General features: G+C 44.8%; 1 protein-coding gene across 2 annotated transcripts in view; it reads right to left on the bottom strand.

Annotated features, from left to right (window-relative positions):
* Window positions 1-27,243, bottom strand: part of sdk1a (sidekick cell adhesion molecule 1a) — a 950,103-nt gene that overhangs the window by 135,703 nt on the left and 787,157 nt on the right. For both annotated transcript variants that reach the window (XM_078558601.1, XM_078558602.1), the window contains exon 28: window positions 6,868-6,966. In XM_078558601.1, coding sequence (XP_078414727.1) covers window positions 6,868-6,966 — 99 coding nt within the window. The remainder of the gene's footprint in view (window positions 1-6,867; window positions 6,967-27,243) is intronic.

Genomic DNA, 27,243 nt, shown 5'->3' with positions numbered 1-27,243 from the left:
CCACAGACACAGGGAGCTTTAGAGAGAGGCTCTCAAAAACAATGATTAAGACCTATTGCCATGAATACCTAAAGGATTGGGGCAAAGGATTAGATTTCTTATTATTTGCTACCAGAGATTCTCCGAGTGAGTCTACTGGATTTAGTCCATTTGAATTGAGCTATGGTCCTGAAATAAAAGTTTCATTAAAAGTGATTAAGGAAAAGTTTCTAAAGCAGAAAGATGAATCCTTCATGTTGGATTACGTGTCCATGTTTCTAGAAAGACTCACAGGAGCACGTAAAATAGCACGAGAGCACTTAAAAATTTCCCACGCCAAAATGAAAGAATGGGCAGACAAACATGCCACAACTAGAAAGTTCCAAGCAGGAGATGAAGTATTGGTGTTATTATCTTTGCAGGGTGAACCCCTGAAATGAAATTCAGTGGTCCCACAAGAGAGTTAGGAGAGTTAGTAAAGTGACTTATCTGATAGGTGCTCCCGAGTGTAGGAAGAAGAAAATGAAGCAATATCATTGCAGAGAAGATGATAAGACAGAGCAAGTATTTTCCAGGTGGTAGGAGCAGTGGAGGATGACAAAGACAGTAAGGGCAAGGTAGAAGGATAAGTAGACAGTGCCCAAAGCGAACCTCCTACAATTTGACTAGCCAATACAACAATACTGGGGCAGTTAGATACTGCGTTCTCATACTTAGAGGTGGGGGGGGTGTAGGTGCAGTCTTTTACAAGGTGATCAATTATCAATTAGGGATAGAGAGGCCAGTGGGGAATTTTTCCAAGAAACTAAATCAATATCAGAGGAAGTACTCTACAGTGGAATAAGAAACTCTAGCATTATTGCCGTCTCTTTAACACTTTGAAGTTTATGTCTGACACGATAACAAAAAAACACTAATCTACACTGACCATAATCCGCTGGCGTTCATTGAAAAGTTTAAAACTCGAAATGCGAGACTGTTTAGATGGAGTCTATTGTTTCAACCATTCAATATAAAGATTGTTCACATTGCCGGTAAAGATAATGTGATAGCGGATGCATTGTCCCAGGTGTAAAATACTAAAAATAAGTTAAGGGGGTAAGGAATGTTCAAGAAAGTATAAGGGGGAGGAGGACAAATGAAAGTAAGTCTCATGTTTTGTTGTCCATGAGTCACATACCTTGTGATGAAATGCATTTTTGAAATGGCGTTTCATCTCTTTTAAGGGTGAAGGCATGTAAGGAACATATCTTTTTATTTCAGCTGGACTGTTGTAAAGGACATATCTTCTTATTTTTTGTTGGATTGTGGATTAGAATTACAATGGCTGCAGGTTGAAAGACATGTCCACTGGAACAGGATGAGAGATATGTACAATGTTGCAGTCCTGGGACAGAATGTGCCATGAAAGACAAGATGATGCTGGAAAGGAGTCCTGGACCAAGGGAGCTGCCTGACAACAGCATTTTAATTGGCTCCTGGCCAGGCGACCAGGTTTTGTATGAGAAGCAGTGCAGCTGAATAGCTCCTCGCCTGAAAGAAACAAGACTTAAAACTTCTTTCTCATGTGTGTGGAAGATTCCAGTAATTCCACAATAAGCTAGCTTGCTTTTACTCCTCATATCTCTATGACCTGCTCTCTCTGAAAACCCCTGTCAAGAGGCAAAGGGGAAAATCACTGTTAGAGACATTGAAAGGCATGTGCTCAACCAGTGAGCTAAATACTGAAAGTACTGGATGACCACCTTCTGTCATCAACAAGAACTGAAAGGAATTTGGAAGACATCGATCAAAATCAACCCATCGAGTACTGTACTCCGGAATTGGTGCTATTGAACTGTTTTATCCCACCCTTAAAATCCATGCTTTTATGTGTCTTGTATGTCGTGGCTCAGGAAACAGTGGTGCTTGATATTTCAGCACACTATCCCCAGTGAGTCATGACAACATACATACGAACATATAGATGAATTAGGAGCAGGAATAGGCCACTCAGCCCCTCAAGCCTGCTCCACCATTGAATAAGGTCATGGCTGATCAGAATGTAACCTCAAATCCACATTCCTGCCTACCCCTGATAAACTTTCACCCGCTTGTTAATCAAGAATCTATCTAGCTCTGCCTTAAAAATATTCAAAGGCTCTGCTTCCACTGCCTTTTGAGGAAGAGGGTTCCAATGACTCACTACCTTCAGAGAAAGATTTTCTCCTCATCTCTGTTTTAAATGAGCGACTCCTTATTTTTAAACAGTGACCCATAGTTCTAGATTATCCCACAAGAGGAAGCATCCTCTCTACATCCACTCTGTCAAGACCCCTCAGGATCTTAAAGGTTTCAATTAAGTCGCCTCTTACTCTTCTAAATTCCAATGGATACAAGCCTAACCTGTCCAGCCTTTCCTCATATGGCAACCTGCCCATTCCTGATATTAGTCTAGTAAACCCCCTCTGAACTGCTTCTAATGCATTTACATTTTTCTTTAAATAAGGAGACCAGTACTGTATAAAATACTCCAAATGTGCTCTTACCAATGCTCTGTACAACTGAAGCATAACCTCCCTACTTTTGCACACAATTCCTCTCACAATAAATGATAACATTCTGTTAGCTTTCCTAATTATCTACCGTCCTGCATACTGGACTTTTGTGATTCATGCACTAGGACACCCAGACCCATCTGGATCTGAGCTCTGCAATCTCTCGCCATTTAGATAATAAGTTTCTTTTTTATTCTTCCAACCAAAATGAATGATTTCACATTTGCCCACATTATACTTCATTTGCCAGATCTTGGCCAATCACTTAATCTATCTATGTCACTTCGTAGCTTCCTTACATCGTCCTCACAGTTTAACCTATCTTTGTGTCATAAGCAAATTTAGCCACCATTCCTTCGGTCCCTTCATCCATGTCATTGATATAAATTGTAAAAAGTTGAGGCCCCAACACTGATCCCTGTGGCAAACCACTCATCGCATCCTGCCAATCAGAAAAAGACCAATTTTTGCCAACTCTCTGCTTTCTGTTAGCCATCCAATCCTCTATCATACCATGAGATTTTATTTTCTGCAATAACCTTTGATGTGGCACTTTATCAAATGGCCTTCTGAAAATCTAAGTACTGTACATCCACCAGTTCCCCTTTATCCATAGCACATGTGACTCCTTCAAAGAACTCCAATAAATCGGTTAAACATGATCTCCCTTTTACAAAATCATGTTGACTCTGCCTGCTTGCCTTGACAAGCGTCTGGGGGGAATTGATGAGAGGTTCATAGCATCTGTTTGGCATGGCAACTGTCACTTAGTTTCAGAGTGTGGTGTGTCTGTTCACAGGTCGCCTATTAGTTTACGTGGACTTATACTTAATGTGTACATGAGAGTATAAGATAGCTTTTGTAACTTGTGTTACCCTTAGGAATCTGTATATATCTGTAAAAGGTATAATTGTGGGTGAAGGAGTATTATAAAATAGTTAATCTTTTCTTGGCTAAGAAATGTTTTATTCTTTTGTTAAAAGCTCATCAGCTGACTCTGTTCAGTAGCTGTCCTCCATGTTCCTTAACAAAAAATAAAAGTTAGGATCTATCAAGCTGGGTTCCACCCTGGGATCTGGCTTGTCAAATAGTAACCTCAGCTGGGATCATAACAAGTAGTAGAAAAGAAGATGGAAAAGACTCAGGAAAAGGTTACTCAAGATTCTAGATCAAAGACAGTACAAATTCTATTTATAGGTTTTATTCCATTGAACCTGGTTTGAATAAAGTCCTTGACCTCTACCTCGCAGAGGCTGAGCGTCAACTCGCAGACACTTCCTCCTACCTCTCCCTGGACCATGACCCCACCACTGAACATCAAGCCATTGTTTCCAGGACTGTTACTGAGCTCATCTCCTCTGGAGATCTTCCTTCCACAGCTTCCAACCTCATAGTCTCCCTACCTCCGCTTCTACCTCCTACCCAAAATCCACAAACAGGACTGTCCCGGCAGAGCGATCGTGTCAGCCTGTTCCTGCCACACGGAACTCATTTCTTGCTACCTTGACTCCATTCTCTCTCCCCTTGTCCAGTCCCTTCCCACCTACATCCGTGATTCCGCTGACACCCTACATCACATCAACAATTTCCAGTTCCCTGGCCCCAACCGCCTCCTCTTCACCATGGACGTCCAATCCCTCTACACCTCCATCCCCCACCAGGATGGTCTGATGGCTCTCCACTTCTTCCTCGAACAGAGGCCCGAACAATCCCCATCCACCACTACTCTCCTCTGTCTGGCTGAACTTGTTCTCTCACTGAACAATTTCTCCTTTAACTCCTCTCACTTCCTTCAAATAAAAGGTGTGGCTATGAGTACCCGCATGGGCCCCAGCTATGCCTGTCTCTTTATGGAGTATGTGGAACATTCCTTGTTCCAGTCCTACTCCGGCCCCCTCCCACAACTCTTTCTCCTGTACATAGATGATTACTTCGGTGCTGCTTCATGCTCTCGTCTGGACCTGGAAAAATTTATTAATTTTGCTTCCAATTTCCACCCCTCCATCATTTTCACATGGTCCATCTCTGACACTTCCCTTCCCTTCCTTGACCTCTCTGTCTCAATTTCTGGTGATAGACTGTCCACCAATATCCATTAAAAGCCTACCGACTCCCACTGCTACCTCGACTACAGCTCCTCACACCCCGCTTCCTGTAAGGACTCCATCCCATTCTCTCAGTTCCTTCGCCTCCGTTGCATCTGTTCTGATGATGCCACTTTCAAAAACAGCTCCTCTGACATGTCCTCCTTCTTCCTTAATCGAGGTTTACCACCCACGGTGGTTGACAGGGCCCTCAACCGTGTCCGGCCCGTCTCCCACGCATCCGCCCTCCCACCTTCCTCTCCCTCCCAGAAACATGATAGGGTCCCCCTTGTCCTCACTTATCACCCCACCAGCCTCCACATTCAAAGGATCATCCTCCGCCATTTCCGCCAACTCCAGCATGATGCCACCACCAAACACATATTCCCTTCACCCCCCACTGCATTCCGTAGGGATCGTTCCCTCCGGGACACCCTGGTCCACTCCTCCATCACCCCCTACACCTCAACCCCCTCCCACGGCACCTTCCCATGCAACCGCAGAAGGTGCAACACTTGCCCCTTTACTTCCCCTCTCCTCACCGTCCAAGGGCCCAAACACTCATTTCAAGTGAAGCAGCATTTCACTTGCACTTCCCTCAACTTAGTCTACTGCATTCGTTGCTCCCTATGCGGTTTCCTCTACATTGGAGAGACCAAACGCAGACTGGGTGACCGCTTTGCAGAACACCTTCGGTCTGTCCGCAAGCATTACCCCAGACCTCCCTGTCGCTTGCCATTTCAACACTCCACCCTGCTCTCATGCCCACATGTCCGTCCTTGGCTTGCTGCATTGTTCCAGTGAAGCTCAACGCAAACTGGAGGAACAGCAACTCATCTGCCGACTAGGCACTTTACAGCCTTCCGGACTGAATATTGAGTTCAACAATTTTAGATCATGAACTCTCTCCTCCATCCCCACCCCGTTTCCGATTTTCCCCCTCCTTTTTGTTTTTTCCAATAATTTATATAGATTTTTCTTTTCCTACCTACTTCCATTATTTTTAAGTGTATTTCCATCCATTGTTTTATCTCTAGCTTTTAGCCTATTTTGATCCCTTACCCCCACCCCACCCCCACTAGGGCTATCTGTACCTTGCTCGTCCTGCTTTCTACCCTTAATTAGCACATTCCTTTAGATAATATCACCACCTTCAACACCTCTTTGTCCTTTTGTCTGTGACATCTTTTGGTTATCTCCACCTATCACTGGCCCTCTATCCAGCTCCTCTTGCCCCCCCCCACCCCCAAAAATCAGCTTATATTTCACCTCGCTTCTATTTTTACTTAGTTCTGTTGAAGGGTCATTCGGACTCAAAACGTTAACTGTGTTCCTCTCCGCAGATGCTGCCAAACCTGCTGAGTTTTTGCAGGTATTTTTGTTTTTGTTTTGAATAAAGTCTGTTTGGAATACAATTCTAGTTTCAATATAGATTGCAAAACTATACTACCAGTATAGCTGTTGGTCTTACAATAATATTATTCTGGAGTGCTTGTACTATAAACCCAGCTGCAGAATAAAAATGTTAAAAAAATCAGTGTCAATTTTAGAACCTGAACTAATTTGAGAGTTCTTCATCAGGATTCTATAGTGTGTTTTCAAATTTCTTGAGCCTCTAGTTACATCTACACTCAAGAAACATAAAGTCTACGCTATTCATTATGCATGGCACTTAACACTGTGGTGTATTATTATGTACTTCTGTAAACTGTATCTTAAAATGTCCAAGTGCAATGAAAACACTTCATATTGTAATCCACTTTATCACCACCAAGTGTCACCAAAGGACAGCTCATTTGTCCTGTGTCTATTTAGTTATCCATCAGTTATTTATGCAGTCTCTTATTGCCCAAAGCATAAACACATTGCTATGCTATAGCTTTAATTCTCAGTGTGATGATTGTGTGTAAAACATTGTTACCTTTGGCCAGTTCTCACTTAGGCCCCAAAATGGAGGCCATGTAAAATGTTGCATCCAAATACCACGCAGAGGAAAATTTTGAAGATAACTATCTGAGGTAAGTACACCTTCTTCTGGCTTAGTGCAGAAGGGCAATTGTTGTCATGGTAAAGTCTCTCATCAATCAATCCCACGTTTCCTTTTAGTTGTAAGGATACACATGAGAATAAAGGTTTCAAAAGGAAATAAAAAGGAAAAAATAAAAAGTTGGGAGAAAGACAAACTTAAAACAAGTCATTACCGACTAGGTTATTCAATAGCATTTATTATAGAGGCTTTCATCTAGTTTGTACATTCTCCGTCTTACCTAGAATGATGCCATTGGGGTTTTCGGGTGTCTGCCAGACAACTCTCAGTGATGTTAACTGGACTTCTGGGAACAACAATCTAATGGGGGGGCCTGGAACTGAAAATGTTAAACAGTGAGACATAATATGTTGAACCTTATTCCTATTTTAAACCACAAATTTTAATTTTTTTTTTATTGACTATTGGTGCCAATTGCAAAGGCAAATCTCTGCTTTGGACTCATCTCCACTGCATTTAGGATATGACTATCCAAACCAGCAATGAGATTAGGTCACAATTCCTATAACATTCAAATACTTATGCGAGTACAAAATATGCAGTAAAGACACACAACACATTTTCCTTACAGTATATATGATTTGATATTATTGACAAATTTTGCAAGTTTATATTTCAATCTATTTTGAATTATGTATTCACTATATATTTTTCATTTTTTCTTTTGTAATTCATTAAGGGAGGTGCTGTTCCAAGGGGTACAGATGGCAGGTATACCAACATGTTGTCCCAAGGAGTAGGAAGCTATCCCTGATCTGTGACTCTACCACACAATGAGCTCCTGATCCATCCAGGAAGACACTGAGCAGAGGTCACATACTTCTGCATAGCGAGGAATAGGAAGTCATAAGGTGAGTTACTTTGAACCAGTACTGCCCACTTCCTAGTGCAAGATCATGATCTAGCTTTGGTGGATGCTTGGAATAAGTCTCCAGTCTGTCCTCTGTCTGGCGGGGATGGTGTGCAGCAGAGGAAAAATTCAAAGAGGGGAAGGAGAAGGAAAATGAATTAAAGACTATGTTTTTGTATTATATCATAAACAGACTGATGCCTGTTTCAAATTCAGGTTCAATAGCATCAGTTGCTCCCAAATTTTAGGGAATGCACAATGTGCCCCCTTGACATACATAGTGGTTATCCTGACTTTCACACACGCCCCCCTCTTTATTCATTCAAAGGCTGATTAAAATAATGCCACATTGTTAGGCTTGACATGAATCATTAAGTTGCTTTATCTCACAGTAATGTGCACGAAAAGAGAAGCAGTTCCAACAGTTTCATGCTGTTCAATTGGTATAACTTTTGTGTAGTGATATAAAATTCAAAAACACTCTGTACCCCACAATACTGGATCATCTTACTTGACTTAAACATAGGCCTTCTAACCTTCCTCCTCAGCAAAACTCAGAGCTTTCCCTTTAAACAAACTTGACTTTCTCTTGCAGTGTTTCTGTCTCAAAAGATCCACTATTTGCTACCTGCACTGCATCCTGTAGACTTCAATGGTTTAATTCATCTGTATTTGATTTTATCTGACTGATCTATGTACACTTGCTTGACTGATTAAGGCTGGGTGGAGCCTCAGAGAGCTAAAGTAAACAGAAGCTTCCAGAGAAAGAACACATCCTATCCCAGTTCTCAAATTGCCCAAGTTCACAAAAAGCAGCACAAATCCAAGTCAATTCCTGCCTCATCGGTCTACTTTCAATCATTAGCACAGTGATGGAAGGTGTTCTTGACAGTGCCATCAAGCGGCACTTACTCAGCAATAACCTATTCACTGATGCTCAGTTAGGTTCCACCAGGGGCATTTGGCTCCAGACCTCATTACAGCCTTAGTCCAAACATGGACAAAAGACCTAAATTCCAGAGGTGAGGTGAGAGTGACTGCCCATCACATCAAGGCAGCATTTGACTGAGTGTGGCATCAAGGAGCCCCAGCAAAATTTAAAATCAAAGGGAATCAGGAGGAATGTCTCCACTGGCTGGAATCATAACTAGTACAGAGATGATGACTGTGGTTGTTGGGGGCCAATCATCTCAGCCCCAGGACATTTCTGCAGGAGTTCCTGAGGGTAGTGTCCTATGCCCAACCATCTTCAGCTGCTTAATCAATGACCTACTGCCAACCTCCCCCCCCTCCCCCACCAATGTAAGGTCAGGAGTGGGGACGTTCACTGATAATTGTAATCTAACCACCTCTCCTTGACATTCAACAGCATTACCATTGCTGAATTCCACCACCATCAACTTCCTGCATCTTACCATTGACCAGAAACTTAACTGGACCAGCCATATTGTGGCTAGAAGAACAGGTCAGAGATTGGAAATTTTGTGGCGAGTAACTAGCCTCCTGACTCCTCAAAGCCTATCCACTATCCATAAGGCATAAGCCAGAAATGTGATAGAATACTCTCCCCTTTCCTGGAGGAGCACAGTTCCAAGAACACTCAAGAAGCTCAAAATCATCCAGGTCAAAGCAGCCTGCTTGATCGGCACCCCACAGACTTAAACATTCACTCCCTCCACTAACAGTACACATGACAGCAGTGTGTACTGTCTACAAGATGCACTGCAGCAACTCGCCAAAGCTTTTTTAGCAGACCTTCCAAAATACACGCCATCCTGTCTTGGAACTATTAACACCTTTTCTTCACTGGCAATTGGTAATTAGCTGTAGTCCATGAAAGACTATTGGGGTCTCTCTCTGTTGGATAGACAATTGGTTATATAGCTTGAGGGGCACCACTCCACATCAAGCATGGGGCAAGACAAGGAGGCAGGCCTCCATGAACTACTACAGCTGGTATGGGGATTGCGCTGTTGGCATCATTCTACGCCACACTAAAGCCATTTAGCCAACTGAGCTGGCACTGGATAAAACACCTGGAACTCCCTTCCTAACAGCACGGTGGGTGTACCTACAGCACATGGACTGCAGTAGTTCAAAAAGGCTCACCACCAAGCAATCTCAAAAGCAATTAGAGATTGGTAATAAATATGGCCTTGCCAATGGTGCTCACATCCCATGAAATAATGAAAAAAAGTATATTCAAGACAGGGTTCTAGAATCTTGGACACCAAGGGAATTAAGGGATATGGGGATAGGTCAGGAAAGTGGAATTGATGTAAATATTCATCCATGATCTCATTCAATGATGGAGCAGGCTTGGTGGGCTCAATGGCCTACTCCTGTACCAATTTCTTATGTTCTTTAGTTGAAAGAGCCCATTAATGGTTTGATTTCTATTCTGACCAGGAAGTTACAGCAGATAAACAGCATTAAAAAAGTTCAACATAAAGTCTCCAAAATCAGTAATGTTGTCACAACATGGGGCATCTATCAGAAATCTATGCTAAATTTTATGAATAGAAGGGAGCTCAGACAAACATCCTAAGCCAAGCCAATTCCTACATCCAACTGATGGAGGATAATTTCAATTAAATCCTATCTGAACGGATAGAAAGCAACAACCCTGATTCAAAGTTCATGTTGCTCCTCGAAACTGCTCATCTGCTGTCTGGGTATCTTTATTGCTATAATAAATATAAAATCCTTTAATTTTATCAAAAAGGGCAAAGTTTACTCTCACAGGAATTCTAGAGGTGAGAGATTGATTTTCAAATTACTATCATACTCAACATCAATATTGCCCTGAAGGTACAAAGGAGAAAATAATATTGATGGAAATCCAATGGCAAATAGCAATAACAGAGCAAATTTGACTTTGTGATTATCAGTGTGTCTACAATTAACGCAAAACCTAGATACCATGCAACAGCTACTTTTGAAGCAAAATTAAAAACAGGAAGTGGGAATAGGACATGCCTAGTTCCAGACTTGCTCTAATTTACAATAACCAAACAAACTGACCCAACATGGTCAATATAGCCTAAAATAATGCTACGGATTGACTTGTAATCATCACTGGAATGGATAAGCGGTACGAAGATTTAATCTAGTGCATAAAACTTCCCCGAAGCCAAACTACAGCATAAACAGAAACACACAGGGTCCCTTAATTTACAGGGCTATGGGGAAAAGCCAATGCGTGAAATTTTCCGTTCTGAGACCAAGTGCAATGGAGGGCAGAAAGTCGGTGTGATTCTAACTAAGCAGATCTTTGCGCCAGACCTTCCACTTTTCAGCTCATTCATTATGCATCAGCGAGGAGTTCATGTAATCGTGGCAGGGCGGGCAGTGATTTGTCCGCCCCTCCATTACCTCATGGGGTCAAAGGTCTTGACGCCATATTTAAATGGCACCCATACAGCCATTCACTCACTGCAGGCCAGGTGTGCTCTGAAGGTCTAAATCAGTATGCTGACCAAATATTCAAAACCGTCTGCTCCACGCTTCAGCATGGCCTCTCTGGGGATTTTCCTCCAGGCCGCAGAGGAAAGACGGAGGTCCTCTTTCTGAGGGACGGGAACACCTGATCACGCCGGCCTGGGGACAGGTTGCCAGGGAGGTCAACGCTCGTGGGAAATAAAAAAGGTCCGCCCTTCAGTGCAGAAGGCTGAATAATCTGCTGTGCTCCATTAGAGTAAGTGAACCTTCTCCTCACTCCAAACTCACACCCTCATATGGGCATCAAACAGCCTAAGGGTCAGAGTCCACAGGGGTGTCAGCTACCAGCTGGGGGCCAACATCTTCATCTCTTATTGGGGAGGGCTCAGCACACACAGCAGGCATGTATGCTTCTGAACTGCTTTCATCCATAGTGTTCACAGTCAATCCATTCGTCTTTATCCCAGACAAGCTCACCCATAATTGGCGTGAGAGGGCCAAAATTGATGGGGATACCCTGGAGCTGAGGGCACTCACATCCCATGAGGAGCAGGCTGCAGAGCCAGCTGGTGAGGACAGAGAATGTTTATGCATGGAAGGCAAGATCAGCCTTCCCCAACAAGCCAGTGAGGCTCCATCCAGTATTCATTAACATGCAGGCAATGACTGTGAGTGATCTATAGTGTAGAAACCCGCCTAGTCAATCACTAATAATCTCTTTTCCCTATTCCAGCTACCAGTAAGAGGCAGGGGGAAAGTTCCAGCAAGTGCCTCAGCCCCAGCCCTACTCTGACGAGGAGGCAAAGGATCCAAAGGATCCAAATAATGAAGATCTGTTACTGCATTCACCTGCACCTTTCACCAGCGCAGATACAATCACCTCAGTGGGTCCTGGTTCTGGAGTAGGCTCAAGGTCACTATCTGGTGATCACCTTATGGACACGTGTCCATGGCAGGCGGAGGCAGTGACAGTCAAGGTCTCTGACACTTGGAGGACTGCTGGAGACCAGGTTCCTGCAGAGTCTGATGATAAGCCTCTGCAATTGGCCCCAAGAGAAATGTTGGAGATACAAAGACAGGCAGGGGAACATTAGGCAGGGTTGTCAGAGGCAGTGAACAGACTGGAATGAAAGGTAGAGGAGTCCGTCCGCTTTCTGTCTGATGTCTTGACTCCGGCATGCAAGAGCATTGAAGTCTCCATGGGAAGGGTGGCATCTGCCTTGGAGACCCAAGTACAGCAGAACGCACAGCCCAGCCTTGGCGCTGCTTCTGATACAAGCATCCAAAATCCCGCAGCAGCGCTCTAAAAGGTAAGCGAAAGCAATAAAATGGAAAATAAAACACAGTGAATTAGGTGTGGAGAATTGTAGCAGTTTTTTTTCTTCTAAATTGGTGCCTGAAGTTCTGTTGTTTGTCTATTAGTATCTATTTATATATACATTGCATTACTGTTGCTAGTACCCCACAGCTTAAAGAGTCTCCATTTGCTAAGCACTGGCAGGCTGAATCCATGGGTGGAATTTAATGTTGGTGATAGGGGAGCCAGCAAGAGCTCCATGTCACCTACTTTCAGGAAGGCCCAGTGAATTAGTGCTAATCTGGGCAGTGTTGGGCCTTCTTCAGGATTTAGGATCCCAGGAATGGATATCCCATCCCCCGTGAGCCGCCAGCCAATCAGAGACTGGCAGTTATGCATTGCTTGGCAGTGTCATCGGGGAGGTGGTGGCTGCTGTTGGTAATGCACTGACCTGAAGCCCAGAATCGCTGAGGGACCTAGGCCACAGATGAGTGATGGCAGGAGGTGGAGGTTCACGGGCAAGGGTGGGTACGGAGGTCGGCTGTAAGGTTACCCCTTCCTGATGCTAAGCCCCTTGATCAGGCACTAATTGCCTGACAACGAGGCAACCCTGACAACAGGGTTTGCTTTTTGGGCTTCCTGCATGGCAAGTTCCCCCACTTAAGGGCCTCAATTGGCAGCAGGGCGGGAAGACTGTCCACGAGTCTTCTAGCCTTGGAGTTAATCGGGGTAGAGGGGGGAAGGCAGCGGGGTCCCCACCTGTCACCCTCCTGCCTGATTAAATGCCCCTCCCATCACCGAACTTGCCATTGGGGTGGGCATTAAATTCCATCCCATGAGTACAGAGTAAATGGAATTTAACAATTGAAGTCTTCTGCCAAACATCTTATTTCATTACAAAAATCTACTTATGATGCGCATTTCTTACCATCCTTAAATAAATCTTTGATACGAATAGGAGAAATCTGGTCAGTAGTACTGTTATAAGCACAGACATTTTCAGTTCAGTGAATGATCCCAATTCGGTTTCTTGCACCGCCACTAAAATGGTTTCTCATCCAAGATTGATTTAGGGAATGTAACTGGGACTATTCTTGACAGCTATAAAGATAGATTTGACTGCAAAGTTTGATCTTTCAACAGGCAAGTGGCAGCAACAAAAATGCAGCCAGGGGTTATCAGCAGTGTTGTCAATGGCAACAAGATCACATACAATGCAGCTGTAGTCCTATGGCTTGGTTTGAACTGGTGTGCGGCTTTCAGAGGTACTCAGTAAATATTTCTTTTTATTTTTGGGATCTGGCAGATTTATAAAAATGATATCAAAAAAAAGATCGCAGCATGGTTTTTTGAATAAATCTCTTTGGCAAGATTCAATTTCTCCATCAGCCATATTTATGAAAAAGCCTGAAAAAACAGTTAAAACTTTGGCACTGCTGAGAGACTTGTAGAACGGAAGCAAAATCAAATTGATGCAATTATTTTGCCCCTAAATAGCTGTTTTATTTTGGTGAGACATTATTTGTTATGCTTTTTGTTACAAGTGCTTGAGAGCTGAGGATTTTGGTACAACTTTTAAAATTTTAACTTCTGTCGTATGTTTTTATCTCAATTATTTTCTTCTCCTGTGCAAGTTCAGACACGAGCACCTGTAACACAGTTGGCTGTGCCCTAAGTCCTCGCTGTCAGGGAGAAGGTGGCCATGCTGCTTTTTATGCCTCTGCAGAATACTGCATTTGAGATCAAAAAAATTGTTGTGGAAAGCTTGCTAGATGAGAACTTGACTACCACCAATACCAACAGGTGCTTATTCCAAGCTGCTAGTCAGACTAAGCATCAGTTACATTTCTTAAACACCAATTTCAAAGCTTCATCTGCAACTGAATGTTATGCGATCATTGATTTTTTTTAAATATCAAAAACTTAGTAACACACCATGACCTTTGAGTCTGGTCAAAATAAGCTAAACCAAAAAAAAACCTGAACTCATCAGCAATTTCTGCCTAATCACAATGATTTAATTCCTGCAACAATGCTCAATTAATCCCAATTTTTAAGATCCCAGAAGGTAGCTTCAAATCCATGGGTGTTCCAACAATCAGTCTGGATCCACATCTGATTTGAATATTTACAGTTTCCTTCCAATTAGATGATCATATCAGATTACACATAGATTACAAGTTAAACTACTATTTATCTACTGTCTGTTTGTGCCAATCAACCACAGTTTATATGTAAAAAAGATTATTTAAATTAGTGGATTACTCTCACTCCTGGTCTTAATCAACCAGGGTCTTGGATGGTCTCCCAGTTTCACACTTCAGCTTGAAGATTTCTCTGCTATTCACATAGTTAGGAACAACCATTCTCACATTTCAACAGACATTTCCTTGCCAAGTCAATTGTAACATAAATGACATTGTGCCAACATATATTACCAAACTATTAAATTAACAGCTACACAGTGTAATTGTAAACCAAAGTATGTAATATATTTGAAACTGCTGATAGAAAAGATGGATTAGTACTGAATCTATTGTTATTTAAATAAATTGCTCTGAAAACAGAAATAAACTGAACTGTTTGCTGATGTTACCAAACTGGGAGGGACTGCAAAAAAGTTGGAAAGATTCGCCAAATACTGAAGGACCTGTATTGATCAAGAGGTTTGGACTAAAGAGTAGCAGATGCCATTTAATGTGAATAATTGCAAAGTCAAGAGATTAGGAAACAGGTGATAATAAAAGTTAAATGGTATTATTCTTTGGACATAAAAAATATAAATCAAAATATTTTCTTAATGGTGAGAGACTAGGAACTATGGAGAACAGAAGGATTTATGTAGTCATTTACACAAGTCAGTAAAACTGGTCGACAGCAATAATAATTTATCAAAAAGCATAACGGAATGTTGGTCTTTGACTTAAGGTGGCTGGAATACAAAATGAGTATGTGTTGCTTCAGGTGTACAGAGCCTTGGTCAGACTCCATCTAGAATACTGTGATAAGTTATGGTCACTGAATCACAGGAAATTTGTATTGGCCTTGGAAGGGATTTCAACACAGATTTGTGAGGATAGGTTGTATGAACTGATCTGTAGTCCTGTGAGTTTAGAAGGTATTTAAAATGAAAAGGAATGCAATCAGATAGATATAAAAATTTCATCTGGTGCGGGGAATTCACAACAAAATTAAAATGAGTGGTAGGCCATCTAAGAGTAAAATCAGGTTGTACTTTTTCAGACAAAAGGGAGTGGAAAACTGGAACTCATTGTAGAGAAATGCTAGTTTAATTTTTAAACTACGTATAATCAGATATCAAATCTAATTGAAAGGAAGCTGTAAATATCCAAATTAGATGTGCATCTGCATTGACTGTTGATCTATTCTTTCGGACATTAAAAATTGGGATTAATTCAGCATTAGTTAAATCATTTTGATTAGGCAGAAATTGTTGATGTGTTCATTTTTTTCAGCTTCTGTTGACCAGAATCTTGAATGCTCAGAGAAGAAAATTCTGTTTTCCTTTGCAGTGTATTGACACAGCCGATGGTAAATGCTGAGCTGTTCAAATCCCAGAAGGAAACTTGAAACAACTGTCATAGCCCATTTTGCAATTTGTATGATTCGAGATGCAGGCTTTGAATTCAGTAGTAACAAGACCATCAAGTCTCAAGAGGTTTTTATAAACCTAAATTAAACATTTATTAATACAAAAAAGATTGTAAGCACGTGCATATGTCTCCAAATTAATACTATAATAACTACAAAAATCCCCTAATTAATCTGACTCCTAGAGCAGAATTTTCCCCCTGTTGCGGGGGTGGGGGGGGGGGGGAAGAGAGAGTTTAAGAGCGGGCGCATGGAGGCATGCCTCCAATCGGCGCCCCCGATCAGGGGCATGACGCCATTTTACGTGGGCGGGCCAATTAAGGCCCGCCCAGCGTGACGTCCGCACGCAAGTGCTATGTGCTCCCTGTGTGGGTGGAGGGGGGGTGGATTTCCTGAGCTGAAAATGCACTGAAAATGCACTCTTTCGCACATGCACACAAAGGAACGCACTCATCTCCCTGAGGCTAAATGCTGCCTCAGGGAGATCGACGCCAAATTTAAAAACGTGAAAAATAGAGAAAAAAAAAATTCCCCTGACATGTCCCCTCATGACACTGTCACATGAGTTGGGACATGTCCATCACTTTTAAATACAGTTTAATTACATTTTTTAAAACCTACATGAAACCTCATCCCGCCTGTGGATGAGGTTTCATGCTTTTTCTAATGCCCGTCAGGGCTCCTGGCCTGCCCACCAACCTTAATGTTGGATGGGCAGGTTCGTTAATTCCTTTAGTGACTCTGTCAATGGCCTCAATTGGCCACTGACAGGTCGGCGGGCACACAGCTGATTCTGCTGAGCCCCCGCCTACCTGGAAATTTAAATGGAGCGGGGAGACATCGGGAGTTCCGCCCCACCCTGGGCCCCACCCCCTGCTCGCCGACTGGGAAATCCTGGCCCTAGTTACACCTCCATTAAGGCAACAGTAAAACACTTAGATTTAAACAGACCCCTGGCAAAGCATAATCTGGACAGTTGCATTCAAAATGAGTTTCTTTCAGCTCTGCATCCTTGCAGACAGTGGCTTGGGGCTTACAGGTCGGAGGCTTTAGATCTTAGAATCCCTCTCCTTTTACCAACAGCCTTCTCTTCCTTTATACATATTTTCCTCTTTGTATGCAAATTCCTATTGTATCACTAGGTTTTTTGAACTTTATCTCTTCTAACAATAAAACCCTTTCATAACACCAATGTTATTAGTAAGCTTTGGAAAAAGTAAATACATTGTTTGACTTTTTCTGGCTAGGTGTAACATTCCACCTATTCTTTTCAATGGTTTATTTAAAAATGCAAATTGCCCCCTTTACATTTCACCTTGTAACTTTCCTATGTTTATGTTGAAATTACCATTTCAAACCTACTTCTCTTCTATATATCAAAGCCTCTAGGCCAGCTGGCTTTAATCCAATTATACACACACAGACACCACTAGAATTCTATTTTAAAATAATTTCCAATAACATTATAGACATTATTATATCTTCTATGACAAATGTCTTAAACAGATCATTGTGGTATGCTACAAAGATTTTGATTTTAAAAAAAAATCAATGATAGCATAACATTCGGATGCAGATGAAGCTTTGAAATTGGTGTTTAAAAAGTATAACTAACACTTAGTCTGTCCAATAGATTGGAGTCACCACCAGTTGATGTTGGTGCTAGTGAGGTTCTGATCAGGCAAGCCTTCCACCACGATTTATTTGATCTAACTTCAGCATTCTGGGGAGGCATAAAAAGTAGCATGGAACTCGACAAACTTTGGTTGTTGAGCCAATTGAAATTTTAAGACTGTGATCGCTCAATTTTTTTTTGGGTAAGGATTGTCAAGGGATATACAACAAGGATGTGTAAGCGGAGTTGAGATACAGAGCAGCCATGATCTAACTGAATGGTGGACAGGCTCAAAGGACTGAATAGCCTACTCCCGTTGCCATGTACATTAAACAGAGGAAGGATTTTGAGATGCTGGTGGATGGATCACTAATGCCATCAGCAGAGTATAAGGTAGTAATAAAGACAAATTGTATATTGGGCTGAATAGCTAGAGGAATCAAGCACAAATCTGTTTCTATGCTGTAAATACTTTGTAATCTCAGGAGGTAATTTTTTAAAAATTCATTCACGAGATATGGGCTTCGCTAGCTGGGCCAACATTTATTGCCCATCCCTAATTGCCCTTGAGAAGGTGGTGGTGAGCCGCCTGTTCTGTTGCATTCTGTTTGTATAGAGCGACTGATCTAACTCAACCTGGAGTAACGTGTACAATTTTGGCTGTCATTTTATGAGAAATATATCCAGGCATTGGGTAGAGTGACATAAAGAGCAACTCAATTTACAGCAATTGGTAGGCACCAGAAATATTAGGGGAGCTTCACATTGTGGAAGATTTAACTGTTATTTATCCTACAAAAGGTGGAAGGTGAGAAAACAGTTTAAATTTAATGGCTTGAGGTTGAGGGTAGTGTACATATGAAATGGACTGCCAAGGGTAACATGGTGTTAATTGTTTCAGGAAATTCATGAAACAGATAAATATTAGAGGCCATCATATTTCCTGGATATTGGAACTGGCTAAAATGCCTTTTTTCTTGTCTTGCACATTCCTATGTTCTTCATGTAACTATTATTAACTAACCAAATTCTACTAACCAATTAAAACTACATTATAACTACTAACAATTAAGGTTGGCTAATGGGAAAGCAGGGTGGTAGAGCATCCTTTCACCTCTGGGACCTAAAGTTGAATGCAGTTCATTCTGACTAGCTGAGCTTACTCCCTCTCTGCTGGCTATATGAGCCCTTTGTGAAATTAGTTTGGACAGTCTTGACCCAGCTCCTAACTGAATTGGCCATGTCATAGAATTACCCAAAATCAGGCACAAATTGTCAATCTCAGTTGGGGAGGCCATAAGGTGGCTGATATGGGCATTGGAAAATTCACACTGATGTTGTAGGGAGCACCATCAGGCACATTACTGGGATAAAGTGAAGGGACCAGGGTAGCTACATTTTGGAGGACTACTATTGGCTTCAGTTCCCAATGTTATGGAGGGGAGTTTGGCCAGAGTTCTTGCTTCTGATTGTCACCCAGTGATCTTGCTGAATCAGAACATGGGTGTCAAATGCACATAGGATTAGGGGCAACTTGAAGCCACAATGATCATAGATCTTCCAGGCGTTCAATTATTGAAGCCCAAACAGTGAATAGGCAGTTGGGTAAGGAACTAGAGGGTGACCCATGCTTATTGAGCCATAACTAGCTGTCAAGATTTTCAAGAGAGAAGAGGGGAAGGAGAGAAAATTGGGAAATGGCAAACAAAATCTTAGAAAAAGCGTAGATGTTGGCACCACAATCTAGTGCCCGAATGAGTAACATTAGTTCTCCAAAACAAGAAGCTTTTTTAAGCAAGTTAATTCTCTAACTTACTTTAGGATGCAATAAGCTATCTCTCAAACTAAAAATCTCAAACGTGTAGGGTGAAATCGTCCTAGATTTGCGCTAAGTGCAGTAGCGGGTGGGAAAAACGATGTTTTACTGCCAACCGCAATGGTGGCTTCTCACATTGGATCATCTCAATCCTGCTGCATTAGTTACGCATTCCCGGGAAACATGCCGTTTCCATGGCGGGCAGGCTCTAATTCGCCTGCCACGCCGTCACCTTGCTGCTTCATTATGCTGGGTGCCACATTTAAAATACAGCCACGCACACACTTCTCAGTGCTTCCAGCCCAAGACTACTGCAAGTAAGACATGGCCCTGAAAGGCAAGAAGACTGCAGTCCCATGTTTAGTGACACATCCCTTGAGCGCCATGGAGGCCCATCATGATGTCCTCTACCCCCACTCTGGCCACAGGAGGGGCAGCAACATTACCATTCCAGCTTGGTAGACGATGGCTGTGGTGATCAGTGCCAATGCTGCACAGAAGAGGTTGGCCATCCAATGCAGATAGAGGGTGAATGATCTCATCCGTGTCCCCAGAGTAAGACAACCATCTTCTCTAAAATCACACGCTCACAAGCCCATCACACATGCACTGGCATCTCACTCAGTGCCAGCTCAAGGGACATCACCACTCATTCTTTCACAAGCACCCTCACGTCACCATGAGGGCTCTGGAGACTGCCTCCTCAGCCCTCACCATGTTGAGGCCACTTGCACAGATCAACTTGTACCCTCACACACACCCTGGGATACCCCCCTTTCCCAGTATAGCCCCCACCCTGCAGCCTCTTCCCTTGCCTGAGGCAACTTCTCCCCGTTCCACAAGCAAGCCTTAGCCATGCAACCGTACAAATGGCCTTATGGCTGGTCTGGTAGGTAGAGACCTGCCTGTGGAGACTTGCCCGTGAACCCCCCGAAAAGTGATATGGTACTGTCTGCAAAGCCTGGCGCTGATGACTGCAAGTGCTGCCAAAGCAAGCTAGATGAACAAACCTCAAAGTCCTGAGCAAAGTGCTGCTTGCCAGGTGGACGTCGCTCATGCAGTACGCCGACGTGGACAGATGATCCAGCATGGGGGCATGAGTTCGGCGGGCTAGCCTTATAACAATACGTAGGTGTATTACAATTAGGTTCCTGATATCCGATGGCAGGAAACGTGGCCCGTCATCGACGGGCTGAGCGGACAGCTGCAAACTGTTTTCATGATGTCGTGAAACCGATTTTTGGCCTTCTTGCCATATTGTCCTCTCCCGCTGCCGAACACACCCAACTCCAGCAGCCACGGAAAATTTTGTCTGTAGTATATCAGCCACAAATGCAAGATCCCCTAAATATTCTTGACAACAAGTGTTTCCCACATATTAATAAATAGCAAGACACCAATAAATAGGGGTTGGAAATTTTGAGATTTTTAAATTTATAACTGATGCAAAAGTATCATTAATTCCTTTTTGAAACACGGGCCAAAATTTTCCATTTGGCAGGTGGGCAGAGCAGGAGCGGATGCGGGTGAGCGCGGACCCGATCAGTGCCCGCGATCAGGGCTGCAACGCCATTTTGCGTGGGCGGGCCAATTAAGGCCCACTCAGCGCATTTCCGACTCCTGTGGATAGCGGGAGTATGTGGGCTGCGGCAGGCGTGCACAGACCGCTGGGTCCAATGGCAACTCTGCAGTCTGTTTAAAAGAAGGCCTGGCAGCCTCCTGTAGGCTGCTCACAATGGCCACCTCAAGATCCAACCGCAGGGGGTCGGCAGAGCAGGGCACTCTGGAGGGAAGGGCAGAGGAGCAAGGCAGGCTGCAGGGTAAGCCAGCAGGGGGCTAATGCACCCCACGCTTTTCTGATGACTGCCTTGCTGCCCTCCTCGAGGAGGTGGCAGCACGACGGGAGGCGTTGGTCCCCCAGGATGGGAGGAGGAGGCCCCCCCACATGACCAAACGTGCCTGGGAGGAGGTGGCGGAGGTGGTGAGCTCCCGCGACGTGGTGCGGCGCACCTGGATCCAGTGCCGCAAGCGCTTCAATGATTTGTTGCACTCTGGAGGGGTAAATACCGTTTTGGCATTGGGCATTTAACCCAGCAGGTAGCCTTAGCCTTTGAGGCCCCCCCCACCCCGCCAAATCTTACTGTTGTGACTGCATTGAATCATGTCGGTCATTTCTCGTACACTGGGTGGCCAAGCAGATAGTGCCCATGCTTACATCAGCCTGAGTGGTTCATGAGGAGATGAGTTCTACCCTGCACCATGTGTTGCTCTTAGTCACACATGAGTATTCTGGGGGTAACCTGCAGGAGATGCAGCTGGGTGCATATTCAGATCTCCAACACATGTCCTGTTCACAGTGATGAGATTGTGGAAGAGGAGTTTCAAGGTGCCATGGCTAAGAGCCATCTGCTGCCCTCAACGCAGCATATAGTTGCGCCTCCTTGCTATGGGAGCTAAGACTGTGTGTTTCCTAAAGTGATGGATGCAGAATGTGTCCAAGGTGGCCTTTGGGGGGGGGTTGGGAGCAGGCGTCTTTATGTGACAGATCAGCAGTGGAGAGGAGGAGCTGGAGGCCTGATATGGGCCACTGTGGTTGGGGTGCAGCATGTGCATGCAGAGTCCATGTGCGATTAGCCGCAATGAATGGTCTTCTCTGTTTTTCAGGAGAAAAATGCTCACAATGCATGTGAGCGTTCGAGGACTGGAGGCGGCCAGGCCCAGCTGATGATTTTAAGCTGATTCGAACAGGAGGCCCTGGAGCTTCAGAGGCGACATGCACCCAGGTCCACAGGTGTGGGTGAGGCTGGGGTGGAACGGCCAGGTATTTGAGGTCAACAGTGACATCCGCTCTGTCTTCCCAGCATCCATAGCGCTGATGATTGCTTGAATCGTTATTGTTGCAACATTGCTCATTCACAGGCTGATCGAGTCAGAGGTGTGGGTCATAGACAAAGGTCCCCCGGCCCTTCGAAGATGCGCATGTCCAGCACCTTCCAAAGTCGCCTTATCCCATTTCCAACCACTATCCCCATGGCCTTGCATGCCATGGCATCGCAGCTGCACATCCAAATACTTATTACATGCGTCCACCACCCTTTCAGGCAGTGCGTCCCAGATTACTTTGTGCAAAAGTTGCTCATCAACTCACCTGTCAACCTCATGCCCCTTACCTTAAATCAATGCCACCAGGTTACTCATCTCTCCGCCAAGGGGAAAAGTTCCTTTCTGTCGACTCTATCTATGCCCCTCATAATGTTATAAAGCTCAATAATGTCACCCCTCAATCTCCACTGTTCCAGGGGAGATATGCCCAGTCTATGCTATGTCTCCTCATAAGTCAAACTCTCCAGCCCAGCATGCATCCTGGTTAACAACCTCTGCACTCTCTCCACTCCAATCACATCCCTCCCGTGAAGCACATTTCACAACTGCACGCAGAACTATAGCTGTGGCCTAGGCAGCATTTTCTGCACTTGCAACATGACCTCCCTGTTCCTATATTCTTTTCCTCGGCTAATAAAGGCAAGTTTGGCATTTACCTTCTTAAACGCCTTATGTACCTGTCCCGCTACCTTAACAGGCCTTTCGACATGCCCAGCAAGGTCCCTCTGATCCTCCTTACTTTCTACGGTCCTACGATTCCCCATGTATTCCCATGCCTTGTTTCTTCTGCCCAAGTGCAGCACCTCACACTTATCCACATAACATTCCATTTGGCATTCCTTAGGCCATCTGACCAGCCCGTCTGTATGCGCCTGTAATGTTTGGGTCTCCTCCTGACTATTTGCCACCCCACCAATATTCGCCTCCATAGGTTCTGGAAGATTGAACGCATAATGAGCCGGGGGAAGGGATGAAGTGTGTCAATGTGTGCACGCTAACTGATCCATTGTCTTTGTTGTTAATTTCAGCATCATCAGAGCTTGTTCACCAGGAAAATTCCAAATGCCCCTCTCACACCTGAGGGCCCTCAAGTGTCACCTGTGTCACACCATTTCTGCAAGGCAGGCACCAGCAAAGTTACTAGCACATTGGTGGGCATTGCAACATCGGCTAGTGTCCTGGGGCGCAGTGGAGAGGGCACTTCCCTGGAGGAGCTGGCAGGGATAGAGAGTGCCGATGGTGCCAGCAGTCAGGGGACTGCATGGGACCAGGCACACGCTGAGTCGGGGCGTGATGAAGTGCCTCTGGAGTCCTCCACCACGCAGGAGCTGCGGCCGGATGTGTGGGAGCATCTGGGAGTGTTACATGAGACTATGCTTCACTTGGTGTCCATGGTGGAGGACTCCACGTGGAGTATCACTGATGCAGTGAGCCTCATGGCAGAGCGTCATGCTTCCTCCGTGGAGAAAGTGGCGACTCTCGTAGAGAGGGGCTTCCAGGAGAACAAGCAGCTTCTCCTGGGGTTACGCTTGGACCTGCAAGTCCTCACAGCGCCATTGGCCACAACTGGTCATTGCCAATGTAGGAGATGGTATGGGCTTCAAACTTCCCAGCTCGTTGCCCATCCATCGACGGTGAGCGGGGAGGTCCGGGGCTACCTCATATTGGTGGAGCAGCTGCCTGTTGTATCTGCGGGCTCTTCTCATGGCACTCTGGATGAGGGCAACAGCTGCTCCGCCCCTCTCCCAGTGACCGCTTCATCGGGTGAGGCTGTGACGACTGGGCAGATGCCACCTGTGGACCTCGCAGATCCCTCCCAGCTGGGGCCAGCACAGGCTCCACAGGCCAGAGGGCAGCCGCCAAGGTCATTGAGGCCAACAGGACAGCAGAGTGAGCAGGCTGTCTCAGATGCCACTCCGAGCGATGGGGCGGCACCAAGACGTAGCACCCGTAAACGTAAACATAAGGCATCTTAGGCACACCACGGGTTTCTCAATAGTGCTTTTGTGTTGGCCCTGGATTAGGGACTTATTATTTGTTTATGCTTGAAAAACGTTTTGGTTTGATTTTGTGTGACCTTATGATGGTGAAAATTAAATCCAGATGTGTTACCATGGCTGAGGATGGCTCCTCTGTTCTGCATTTGGATGTTTTACATACATGTCATGAGTGTTTGAGTGGACATTGAGGTTTATGTCCAAAGCCCTGAGTTGCAGATGATGACCTGGCAGATGTAGCATTTAAGTGCTGAGTATGGAAGCACCAGGCAAGGCTGGTCCTCCTGATCCATTTGTGTGGAGCTAGCTGAAGGTTCGTTGGATTAAAGTCTCCTGGATGTCCCTGCCTCCTTGGTGTAGTCCCGGGTCAGCGTTTAGCCCCTCATCATTCCCCTGTGCTTCCTCATCCTCAGAATCAGTGCTGGACTCATCGTGTGCAGCCACATCCACTGTGTCAACGTCTTCATTGTCCACTGCATTCCCCCTTTCCAGCACAAGATTGTGGAGAGCACAGCATGCAACCACTATCACTGAGACATGATCTGGGGGGAACTGGAGTGCGCCCCCTGAGTGGTCCAGGCATTGGAAGCGCATCTCGAGAAGACCGATGGCTCTCTCCACCACAGCCCTTGTGGAGGCGTGGCTCCTATTGTAGCGCGCCTCAGCTTCTGTTCTTGGATGGCGGAGAGGCATCATGAGCCACCTTCTGAGGGGATAGCCCTTGTCACCCAGCAGCCATCCATCCAGCCGGGCTGGAGCACTGAAGAGCCCCAACACCTGGGAGTGTCTGAGGATGTCGGCATCATGGGAGCTGCCTGGATAACTTGCACAGACTTGTAGAATCAGCATCCTGTGGTCACACACTATCTGCATGTTCAGGGAGTGGAAGCCCTTCCTGTTGATGAAGGCACTGGGCTCACCTGCTCACCTTAATGGCCACATGTGTACAGTCTATTGCACCCTGGACGCGGGGGAAGACAGCAATGGCCGTGAAGCCTCTGGCTCGCTGTGTCTGGCTTGCCTGGTCCCAGCGGAAGTGGATGAAGGTTAATGCACATCTGAACAGAGTGCCTGTAACCTGCTTGACACAAGAGTGTACAGCTGATTGGGAGACACCGCAAAGATCACCCACAGAGCCCTGGAAGGAGCCACAGGCATAGAAGTTGAGGGCAACTGTAACCTTCAGAGCCGCTGGCATGGAGTGTCTGCCCACGCACTTAGGAGAGATCTCAGGGCCAATCATCTGACACATGTAGTTTACTGTCTCCCTTGACAGTCGGGACCTCCTTCGGCACTGCACCTCAGTCGTATTGATATAGCTGCTTCGCCGCCTGTGTACCCTGGCAGCAGGATAGTGGCGTCTTCTGCGGCCCCTTCCACCTTGGACTACCTCTTGGCCTTGCGGCCCTTGTGCCTGCACCTGTACTCCCCTTGGAGGCTGATTGTGCACTCCTGGCCTCCTCCTTATTCTAGCCCTCCCTTTCTCCTCAGAGGAGGTGCCTCCGGTGGACATGTCAGAATCCATGCCCAGGCTAAAGGGAGGCCTCTGGAAAGCTGCAGGCCCGATAAACTGACTGCAGAGTGCTGAACTGCAAATTCAAAGTACACAGAAAGCTGCTGGAATTCGTTCTGAACTGCTATAGATCACACAGGCAAGTTTAAAAAACTTTCTGCAATAAATACTCACAGACCAGATTGACAACCCCACTGAGCCCTCTTATCCCGCCCATGGATGAGTCTGATTAAAAAGTCTCTTACCCACCTGCCTGTTGCACCCGTGCACCAACCCGAAGATCGCATAGGCGCCTGAAAATCGGCATCAATTGCTGATTTAAGGGCCTTAACTAGCCCATTAATTAATGGTGGGCTCATGTCGAACTTCATTGCGCACCTGCCCAGCGAAATATCGCGATGGCGCGCAGTGATGTCAGGACGCTCGCCTGACATCACCGCGGGTCATATTACACACTGACATGCGGGGCCCGCCCCCCACACGTCAAGCAGAAAATTCGGCCCACAAGTGTACTTTATTCAAATAACTTTTAGCAATGGAGCATATTGTGGGTAGGATACATTTCATAATATGCAAAGTCCTACAAAGTAAGTTAGAATGACTATTCTAGTATAAAAATATTTTTATGTCAACATTTCTCAATTGTGAAGCATTCCATGAACAAACATGTCAAAGTGTTAAATGTAACATAAATGGAAAAGCCTGGCTAAGGAACTGATAAACACCCTAATGTAAAGGCAAATCAAACAATGCTAGGTTTAATTAACCTCTGTTTATCTTACAAGTCCAGAGTTGATAGTGAAAAAAGAAAGTGGAATAACAAATGATCCATCTTTAATCTTGTAAAGGAGCCAAAAGGTCTGGAGAAAGGGTCGGGAACTCCTTAACAATATAAATTATTCATATGGGTTGCAGAATCAAAGAGTTGTGTTGAAAGTTACCTAGTTTGTTTATATTTCTGTTTAAGACTATCCCAAAGCATAACATGTTGTCATTGAGATGGACTGCAGGGGTGGAAGGTTCCTTTGTTTAATTTATCTGTACATGTTTGCAGGCAGAAGCAAGCAGTTCAGTTGGGGGGAACAGACAGGCAGCTGCAGCTTTGCTGTGGTGTAGGCTGGATTTCACTGGATTGAGAAAGCCATGAGGAGGTGACTGTCAGTTAGGCCTGCACTTTAAGCAGAGAAAATATCAACTTCATCGTTCACTGTGTGGAATGCAGGTGGGGCTCTGAGTTTAGATTTTGAAGGAAACCAGTTGGAAGATTTGCTTTAGCTTGCAGCTAGTGGAAGCAATCTACAGTGGTCCTTACAGAGCCTTGTGGCAGAAACCAGTCAGCAGAGTTAACTTGGAAAAATGTGGGAAGGCAATTGGGTATCTGCCAGCAACCCGAACAAGGAGCTGAGGCATCCACAGTCATGAGGTCTATAAAGAAAAGGTGGAGAGTCACCTAACATAAAGCTCATGGAAGGACCCCCCACAGAATCTTACCACAGAAGATAACTGAAAACACAGAAGAGAAATAAAGTGAATTCCTGAGGGCTGTGGCATACCTTTAAGTTGGTCCCTGCA

This window comes from Cetorhinus maximus, chromosome 15 (assembly GCF_964194155.1).
Source record: "Cetorhinus maximus chromosome 15, sCetMax3.hap1.1, whole genome shotgun sequence".
Taxonomy (NCBI): Eukaryota; Metazoa; Chordata; class Chondrichthyes; order Lamniformes; family Cetorhinidae; genus Cetorhinus; species Cetorhinus maximus.
Note: the sequence above shows the minus strand (reverse complement) of the source record. Positions and strands in the feature narration are given on the sequence as shown.